Source organism: Antennarius striatus, chromosome 13 (genome assembly GCF_040054535.1).
Source record: "Antennarius striatus isolate MH-2024 chromosome 13, ASM4005453v1, whole genome shotgun sequence".
NCBI classification, from domain to species: domain Eukaryota; kingdom Metazoa; phylum Chordata; class Actinopteri; order Lophiiformes; family Antennariidae; genus Antennarius; species Antennarius striatus.
The window spans coordinates 317,501-327,500 of record NC_090788.1 but is presented as its reverse complement, the minus strand read 5'-3'; the positions used below and the strand labels follow the sequence as shown (position 1 = coordinate 327,500).

At 51.9% G+C, this 10,000-nt stretch overlaps 1 protein-coding gene across 1 annotated transcript in view; it reads left to right on the top strand.

Annotated features, from left to right (window-relative positions):
- LOC137606579 (uncharacterized) overlaps positions 1-8,324 on the top strand; it is an 11,503-nt gene extending 3,179 nt beyond the window's left edge. Inside the window, exons 2-3 of the mRNA XM_068331893.1 lie at positions 6,766-6,880; positions 6,964-8,324. Of these exons, the coding sequence (XP_068187994.1) occupies positions 7,066-7,845 (780 nt within the window). The 5' untranslated portion in view covers positions 6,766-6,880; positions 6,964-7,065 and the 3' untranslated portion in view covers positions 7,846-8,324. The remainder of the gene's footprint in view (positions 1-6,765; positions 6,881-6,963) is intronic.
- Positions 8,325-10,000: the final 1,676 nt, after the last annotated feature.

Below are 10,000 nucleotides of genomic sequence, written 5' to 3'. Positions count from 1 at the left end.
CACCATCATCACTATCATCACCATCATCACCATCATCACCATCATCATCATCACCATCATCACCATCATCACTATCATCACCATCATCACCACCATCATCACCATCATCACTATCATCACCATCATCACTATCTTTATCATCACCATCGATTGAATTTATTTCAGTTTTAATACAATCAGGCCGTAAACTCCTCCTCTTCCTCCTCTTCGTCTGGGAGAGTGTCGTCTCTGATCGTCATAATGCGATCTGTCATGAACCCCCCCACCCCCCGCGGTGCTGTCTATTATCTGGGTGACATTTGCACCCTCATGCTTCTAGTTTGCGTCCAGCTTCCAACTCCAGTCCCATCATGCATTGTGATTTATTCAAGCCACACCTCCAGGGGACGGGAGAACAAACGACCCCCCCTCAGTTTGTTTTCTGCCCCCGCATCAGGATGCGATGTGCCTCCATTCAGACGCTCCATTACAGGAACCTGATTCACGTCTGAACAGCCTCTGGCAGCCAGGCCACGCCCCCAAGACCTCTGCTCATTGGTCGGTCGCCTCTGATCAGCACTCATCACACCGCTCAGCAACAGCCAATCAGGTCCCTCCCTCAGGTTCTAACATCAGCTTCAGAGGAAGACAGGTTCTAGAATGAATGCTGTGCTAGCATTAGCGTTAGCCTGACTCACGCCTGAAGTCTGATGAGCTCACCTTCAGAGCCAACCAGAACGCAGCATCCCTACCTGACCCCTCCCTCTCCTGGGATATCCCATAGTGCACAACATCTGCCTGTGTCCCCCCGAGCGGAGGAGCCGGTGTGTGTTGGTTTGAAGCCGGTGGGGGGCGTCTCTGGTGGACGGTGTCAGACTGAGTCGGTGTGGCCCCCGGGGGCCCCTCTCCACTAACACTCAGGTAAATAAGTGGTGGTGGCCCCGGGCTAGCCCACACTGGAGCTCAGTCTGTCCTGGTTGCCCGGGGCAACAGTGAGGCTGGCGTGTGACAGCGGCTCCTGTGGGATTGTGGGAGTTTGTGTGAGGAAAGTTTTCTCCTCTCCTTGATGCTTGACCTCTGACCTCTGAGTTCTCCACCGGTTCCTCTGATCGATTGGTCTGGTCTGGAAACAGAACGCGTTTAGACCGGTCCAGAACCTCTATGAGCTGTTTGCATCTCCAGGCTAAGGCCACACCCAGCTCCAGGTGTGAGGCGCCCCCAGGCATGATGGGATCTGTAGTCCAGGAGGCGGAGCTGAAACCATCAGCCAATGGCAGCACCTCGTCACAGCAGGAGGTTCATCAATGTCAAGATGGATTAAGTGTGTGTGTGTGTGTGTGTGTGTGTGTGTGTGTGTGTGTGTGTGCTGGCGGCGTCACTCCATCGGGCCCTGCTCCCCTATGGCCCCGCCCCTCCTGACGTCACATGACATGGGTGACCTTAATGCGTCCTGATGGCCAGCTGACGCCACCCGTCTGCTCCTCCAACCCGCCGCCGTCTGCAGGCGTGAATGTGAGGTGTGACCTCTGACCCCGACCCCTGTGAGTCACTGGGGGGTGAGTCAGGTGGTTGTTGTGTGTATTAGACACGACAGCAGCTTTTCATTGGAGGATTTCCTGATGCTGTCCTGATTGGTTCTGAATCCTGATTGGTCCAGAACCAGGAGTGGCCCTGGACACTGTCCAATCAGATGCGGCGTTGGTGGGCGTGGCCTCTTCAGGTCATGTGTTACTGGTTTTCCTCTGCGGCGTGTCTGAACGGGCTTGATGTCGGGGACCTTGTCTCTCCTGATTGGCTCCTCTGCTCCTTTGTTTCCTCCAATCACCTCTCATTTCCTGTCTGAAGCGTTCTGATGGCAGTTATTGATTAGTTATTGATTATTGATATTGGATGGTTTTGGTTTCATAGTTTTTTATTGATGAAGTTTTGAGCAGGTCGAATGAAGGATTCCTGTGTGTGTGCGTGTGTGTGTGTGTGTGTGTGTGTGTGTGCGTGTGTGTGTGTGTGTGTGTGCGTGCGTGCGTGTGTGTAGCAAACAACTGATGTATTGAACCAGATGATCGACCTGATCTGACATCAGTAACTTCCTGTTTGTTTAGCATCAGCCTGCTAACTGAGCTAACGCTAACAGGAAGTGGGGTCCCTCCTCTTCCTGTCAGAGTGACGCCAGCGTCTCTGGTCCCTCCTGCTCGTCGCCACTGGGCCTTCATCACAATCGTCTTCCTCCTGCAGCTTGATTGGCAGCTTCCTGTGAAACACACCCACCGCCACGCGGCGGGACGCCGACCAATTAAAGAACACGGCTTCGCCGTGTGGTGAAGTGGGTCACGGCTAATTGCGTGTGACGATGAAGAGCGGGAACACGCGGCGCCACAGTGACATGCGAGGCTCTTCACCACGGCGGCATGAATAACCATGAAGACAAAACGCCTGCGGCGCCGCGGCACCGCCTGTCAGAACGCCCCCGACACACCAACACACCGCTCCCCCCATCAGGAACAACGGGACGCCCCCCGCCTCTGACGCTCAGAGAGACATTAAAAGTTAATAACAGCCTTTAATTGTCTAATTGAGGAAACAAGAGATCTGCTTTCATGTGGGAGAAGCTGGTTCCCATGACGACGGCTTGTTGTTTGCCCCCCAGTCTGTAATAGAGCCGTGTAATTAGTTCACTGGAAACCAGTCAGCTGATCCCACTGGTCTCCATCAATCAATCAATCAATCAATCAATCAATCAATCAATCAATCAATCAATCAATCAATCGGTCGGTCGTCCATCAATACTGATGTATTTATTTATTCATTTGGTTTTTTATTTGTTTGTTTGTTTATTTGTTTATTTATTTATTGATTGATTGATTAATTTATTGATAGAGATGATTCTGCCAAAGCGTCCACAGGCGTGAGGGAAGGAATGGAAGTCCAGTTCCTGTCTCCTCAGGAGGAACTTCCTGTCGTCAGCTGCCGATCGATAACATGGGGGGGGGGTTGGCGTTGATTTTGAGGGACGTGATCCAGCTCAGTCCCCTCTAGAGTCCATCCGGGTTCCCCACTACCCACAGCAGAGTAGTGAGCCCCCCCAGATGTTCTCCATCTGGAGGTTAAGTGCAGTAATCACTAGCGGTTCTGGGCCCACGCCCCCCCACCTCACCTAACAAGGCGGGCAGCCTTTGCACTTCTTGATTTGCTGCCATCTGCTCAATGCTAACGCTAGCGCTAGCAGCAGGAGCCCAGTGGTCATCAATCCAAACAGATAAACATCTCCAGCGACGCCACATCTCCCATGAGCCCCTGGGAGCGAGCAGAGAGGTTCCCACGCAGCAGCACGCCGTGTTGAGAGGATTTTATCAATCGAGTTGAGAGTCCAGCTCATCAATTCCATTTACTCACGTTAGTTACCATGGAAACACCTGGAACACGTCCCATCGGAGGATAAATGTACCTGTGTTACCCGTCGAGCGGCTGCTGCGTCTGTCTGAGGTCAGGTCACCCCGTCTCCACCCCGCCTGAACGCTCCACAGCACGGATGAAACGCACCTCCTTCTTTACTGCGTGTTGGTGGATGGATACATCAGTGAGACCGGATCTCGTTCTTTACCACGTGTTGGCAGATGGATACATCAGTGAGTCCGCATCTCGTTGTTTACCGCGTGTTGGCGGATGGATACATCAGTGAGTCCGCATCTCGTTCTTCACCGCGTGTTGGCGGATGGATACATCAGTGAGTCGGCATCTCGTTCTTTACCGCGTGTTGGTGGATGAATACATCAGTGAGACCGGATCTCGTCCTTTACCGCGTGTTGGCGGATGGATACGACATCAGTGAGACCGCATCTCGTTGTTTACCGCGTGTTGGTGGATGGATACGACATCAGTGAGACCGCATCTCGTTCTTTACCGCGTGTTGGCGGATGGATACGACATCAGTGAGACCGGATCTCGTTCTTTACCACGTGTTGGCGGATGGATACATCAGTGAGTCCGCATCTCGTTCTTCACCGCGTGTTGGCGGATGGATACATCAGTGAGTCCGCATCTCGTTCTTCACCGCGTGTTGGTGGATGGATACATCAGTGAGACCGGATCTCGTCCTTTACCGCGTGTTGGCGGATGGATACGACATCAGTGAGACCGCATCTCGTTGTTTACCGCGTGTTGGTGGATGGATTGGACATCAGTGAGACCGCATCTCGTTCTTTACCGCGTGTTGGCGGATGGATACGACATCAGTGAGACCGCATCTCGTTCTTTACCGCGTGTTGGCGGATGGATACGACATCAGTGAGACCGGATCTCGTTCTTTACCGCGTGTTGGCGGATGGATACGACATCAGTGAGACCGCATCTCGTTCTTTACCGCGTGTTGGCGGATGGATACGACATCAGTGAGACCGCATCTCGTTCTTTACCGTGTGTTGGCGGACGGATACGACATCAGTGAGACCGCATCTCGTTCTTTACCGCGTGTTGGCGGACGGATACGACATCAGTGAGACCGCATCTCGTTCTTTACCGCGTGTTGGCGGACGGATACGACATCAGTGAGACCGCATCTCGTTCTTTACCGCGTGTTGGCGGACGGATACGACATCAGTGAGACCGCATCTCGTTCTTTACCGCGTGTTGGCGGACGGATACGACATCAGTGAGACCGCATCTCGTTCTTTACCGCGTGTTGGCGGACGGATACGACATCAGTGAGACCGCATCTCGTTCTTTACCGCGTGTTGGCGGTTGGATACGACATCAGTGAGACCGCATCTCGTTCTTTACCGCGTGTTGGCGGTTGGATATAACACGGATCTCGTTCTTTTCCGTGTCGTTCTTCTTCCTCCAGCCTATCAGCAGCAAAGGCAGCTCTTTGTGGGGGGTGTGAAGCAGATGAAGTCCCGACCGGATCACCACTCAGCCTCGTTTCCAGGGAGATTTCCTTCCGCGGGCGGCGGCGCCGCGGAGCGAGGCAGCGGTGTCATTATTCCACGTGCAATCAGCATTTACCTCCTAATGACATGTTGGAGCAGTGGAAGCGATTGAACGCCGCGCCGGTGCATGATGGGATTCCGCCTGAGGCGGCGAGGTGGTTAAAGTGTCGATAATGCCTGGATGAGAGGCTCCGCCCATCAGCATCAGGACTTCCTTCCCCGTTAAACCCAGGCTTCAGCGCCGCGTCAGGAAGGTGTGAAGGTTTCTCCTTCACCCACAGGTCCTCCAGGTGTTTCCTCACCTGTCGGTTGTTTCTCACGTTGTTGCCATGGAAACAGATAAATGTGAGTGTCATGCGTGTTTGAGCCACCCCCCCACTGCTGTCTCTCATGGAACACGCTGTCGGACTGATGGCGCCATGTGGTGAGGAGGAGGAGCCTGGAGGGAGGGCGGGTCAGACCCAGGTTCTGTTCACACGGTGATGATCCGGTGGGGGGGTCCCGGTCTGAGGGTGACTCATCACGTTACAGCTCATTGCCTCATCTGTCAAAGCTGGGGGGGCTGGTTTCAGGCAGCAGAACCAATGGCATCACAGAGTAATCAGATTACTCCATCACAGAGTAATCAGATTACGCTGTGAGGAGGAGCTGCAGGACTGAACAGGAAGAGAAGCTGCTGCGTCATGCTAGAGCTTTGGCTCCACCCCTCCAGTGCAGCTCCGCCCCTCTAGTGCAGCCCCGCCCTTCTGATGCAGTGGTGTTGGTGCTCTGATTTGTCGCAGGTCTGCTGTCACTATGTTAGAGTTACGAGGTGACGCACAGATGTATGATGGGTAAGGAGCAGCAGCTGGTCCAGATGGTGGTGGTGACGGATGGCGTGGTAAATCCTCTCTGTCTGGCCCAGGACTAGACGTGAGACGGTCCAGCCTCTTTACTTCCTGTTCTTGTTGCTTCCTGTGGTAACCGATGCTCGCCGCTGCCTCACTAATCGTTGTGTTGTGCGTCAGCCGACACCATCACTCACACACACCTTAAACGACTTTTTGTCACGAACTTTTTGGCCGGTGTTCCCTGGAGGATGAGGTGTCCTGAGTCGTGTCCGCTCACTGATTGGCTGATGGGATCACCTGAAGTCCTTTCACTGGGTCTCACACATACTTTCAGACAGGTTGGGCTGGTTCCATTGACAGACCTGACCTGGTACCTGTGAAGCCTTTTTACATCCCTCGTCAAAGTGGTGATGTATCGTAACTGTTAGCGTTCGTGTTCGTTCGTCCGTTCGTCCACCAAACATCTTCACAACCGTTCAGATAGAAAGATGAAACAAAAAGCACACGACTCGGGCAGCAGAGGGGACGAAATGAGACGATGACCTCGACCTGGTTTTCTCCAGAGTCAAATATCAACTTTTGTACTCTCAGGAACCAGATAAGATAGAAAGACGAGGGAGAAGACCAGTGTGAGACCGTAGATCAAAGCTAGTGTATAGCTTTGACCATATATCAAAGCTAGTGCATAGCTTTGACCTACCCCGAAAGGTCAAAGTTATGCACTAGTCAGGTACTACTTTCAGGGTACCCTGACTTACCCTTTGGGGGGTGTTGCAGTCTCTGACTGCCTTGGTTCTTGTTTATGACTGGAGGTGGTCTTTCTCCATCCTTTGGATTAGGTGGGGCGGGTGATATGATTGGGTCATGTGACCATGTCTTTGAAGTAACTTTTCCATGCGACAACGTCTTTGAAGTCTTACTTTGAAGTGTTTCCGTCCAGCTATATATAAGGCCCTGATCACGTGTCCTGGAGTCTATGTACTAGAACAAACACCATAAACCTGACGACATTTTTCTCAATGTCACGCAAACAGAGCTCTAAGGACACGGATGTGGTCCTCCCATCAACCACAGCCGAGGTTCTCACCAGACTGGTCCAGGACTTCCTGAGTAGGGTCACAGACAAGCAGTGGAGAGCTGTTCAATCAGGTAAGGTTGATAAGGATGTAGAAAACCTTCTTGTCAAAATGTACGTGAATGTGATTCAGTTGTTGACTTATTACACCTATCAGGCGGTGTTTCACCACCCATCAAAAGTGTGTCCAGTACCTGAAGCCTCTCCAGTGTCACCAGGAAGCTCCGGTGTGTTTGTCACCAAACAGCAAGTCAGGAGAATGATGGGTGATATCGTTTCACGAGTCCTGGAGGAGGCCATGGGTGTTCCAGAGGTCTACCGGCACAAGAAGACAAAGGCCATTTCACGAATCATATCCAACCAGGTGACGAAGAACGTCAACATGATGCTGAACAGCGCCCCCACCGGATGCAGCGATGGAGTCCACTCAGGAACAGGGCGACCTTCCATCGCCGATCCAGCCATCAACAGCGTGATGAAGATAGTCAAGGATTACTGTAAAGTCCTCAAGAAGTTTGGAGACAAGGCTGGAAAACATATTTACCCAGAACAAGATGAATGTCATGTTGACTTTTCAATAGAAGTCTCTCCCTGGGAGAGAACACCAGAGGACCAGGACCATCAGCTGGTGTCCAGTCGTCAAAACCAGACGGCCTACATCGAGGCCCAGCTGGAGGACATGAAGAAGAACGAAGAAACCCTGAAGAGTGATCTAGAGCAGGCCTCCACCCTCTTCCTCACCAATGTGGGGTCTGCTGAGGAGGAGAGCAGCTCCCTTCAGGATCTGCTGAAGGTGTCCTTCAACAGGGAGATGCAGTGGAGGGAGCAGGCCCTGTCGCTCTGCCAGACTCTGCTGCAGAGGCAGCAGAAGCTGGAGGAGATCTCGTGTCTCTGCCTGACCCTGATGCAGAGAGAGGAGGAGTGGAAGGAGAAGGAGAAAGTCCTGCTGGCTCAGATCGAGGACCTGAAGGCCCAGATCCCCAAGACCAAGAGCAGGAAGAAGTGTTGCAGGAGGCTGCTGCGCTTCTGGTCACGATGACGTCTGGACCCGAATGCCTGGACAGACCCTCAACCACAACCCCGTTACATTCATACACCCTCAATACTCACAGGGTACACTCCGGGCGTGACGCCGGTGTGCCGCGGAGCCACATGAAGGACAGAAAAACACCGCACAACAAGGTGGTTCTGGGTTCGAGTCCCGCTCTGTGTGGAGTTTGTATGTTCTCCCTGTGTCTGTGTGGGTTCTCTCCGGGTCCTCCGGCTTCCTCCCACCCCCAAAAACGTGCACGTCTGGCCAATCAAATTGCCCGTAGGTGTTACTGTGTTTGCACAACAAAGGTCTCGATATAAAAAACTTAAAAAGTCTCATTTCCCTGTCCGTATGTCCACATTCTTTCTTTTCCACCCAACCCGACAAGGCGGAGGACCTCACTCCAGAGTCTGGCTCCGCCTCCAGAGTCTGGGTCCTGTCCAGAGTTTCCTCCTCTATGAGGGAGTATTCCCTGACGCTGTTGCTTACACTCTGGAGGGTTCTGTTGGGGTTCTCCTGTAGAAGAGCTTCGAATGTCTGCTGATTTGAATATAAATGTTCTACAAACAAAAATTGATTGGTTGATTGCATCATTCAGGGGCGGCACGGTGGCGCAGTGGGTGGCGCTGTCGCACAGCAAGGCGGCTTCGGACGGCGTCGGCTCTGTGTGGAGCTCTCATGCTCTCCCCGTGTCTGCGTGGGTTCTCTCCGGGTTCTCCGGCTTCCTCCCACCTCCAGAAACATGAACTTCAGGTTAATTGATTGTTTCAAAATTATCTGTGTTCGTTTGTCTTTCATATGGCTCTGGCGTCGCGCCAGGAGTGTACCCTGCCTCACATGGAGGGAAATCTGCTCTCAAGTGAAGCCAGAGCAGTAAAAAGTAACTTGGACCTTATCTCAGTATATCTACAAAGGCATTCAAGCTTCAGTCAGCCTCTGGGATGGAACTGAGTGAGTAAATAAATGACCTGTTATACATCACAAACCTTCGTCATTTCCTCATATTAATTCTTTGCTAACGCTAAACACTGCTAGAGACTCTTCAGGAGGGCTGATTAACTTCCTGCCTTGTCGGCACCGCCATTTATTGGTATAAAAATAAAAGCTGCGTGAGCAATGTGAACAAACGTGTGAAGTGTAGTGACTGGTGGTGAACCCTCCCCTCGTGGTCACACCTCCACAGACTGACATCAGGGTGGGTGCAGCACGTTTTCACATTTTTCTCAATGTCACGCAAACAGAGCTGTAAGGACACGGATGTGGTCCCCCCATCAACCAGAGCCGAGGTTCTCACCAGACTGGTCCAGGACCTCCTGAGTAGGGTCACAGATTAGCAGTGGAGAGCTGTTCAATCAGGTAAGGTTGATAAGGATGTAGAAAACCTTGTCAAAATGTACCTGAATGATTCAGTTGTGGACTTATTACACCAACCAATACGCTGCTGTGATCTCACCGTCTAGCTTTCACACGCACAGCGATAACTTCAAGATGTTTCTGGTCTTTGTTTTCTCGTTACAGAGAAAAGTTAACGTGTCGGGGCTAACGTGGCCGGAGCTGCAAACCTGCCCCTCAGATCAGTCACTGCGGGTCCCGTACAGTAACCCCTCGTTCCTCGTGGTTAATGTGTTCCAGGACCACCCAGGAAACACTCAATTCTGCCATATAGAACAAACTAGTACATCCTGGTTCAAAGTGATGTAATGTCAGCGTCCGTCCGTTGGTCCACCAAATGTCCTCACCACCGTTCAGATAGAAAGCACATCAGGCAGCAAAGGGGACAAAATGAGATGATGACCTTGAGAAAACTAGGCCAAGGTCAAATTTAAACTTTCTTACCAATTGCAGATATTTGGTCTGCAGTCACATGATACCGTACTCTCATTCTATTGGCTGACAGCATCCTGAAGTGTTCTACATTCTGTGAGTCTCTGACTTCTGTGAGACACCAAAGTGTTTTAAAGGTAATACAGATAGAAGGTGGTTTACTATCAGAATGGGGGGGTCAGAATAAGATAAATAGTTGAACTATTTATTTCTCAACTATTTATCATGTTATTAATGGTGTGTTGCTCCTGGAATGCATTAACCACGAGTAACGAGGGCGCGCTGTACACCCCCTGATCAGAAGCCCAGCCTAGCCCACCATAGGCGCCCCTCCCTC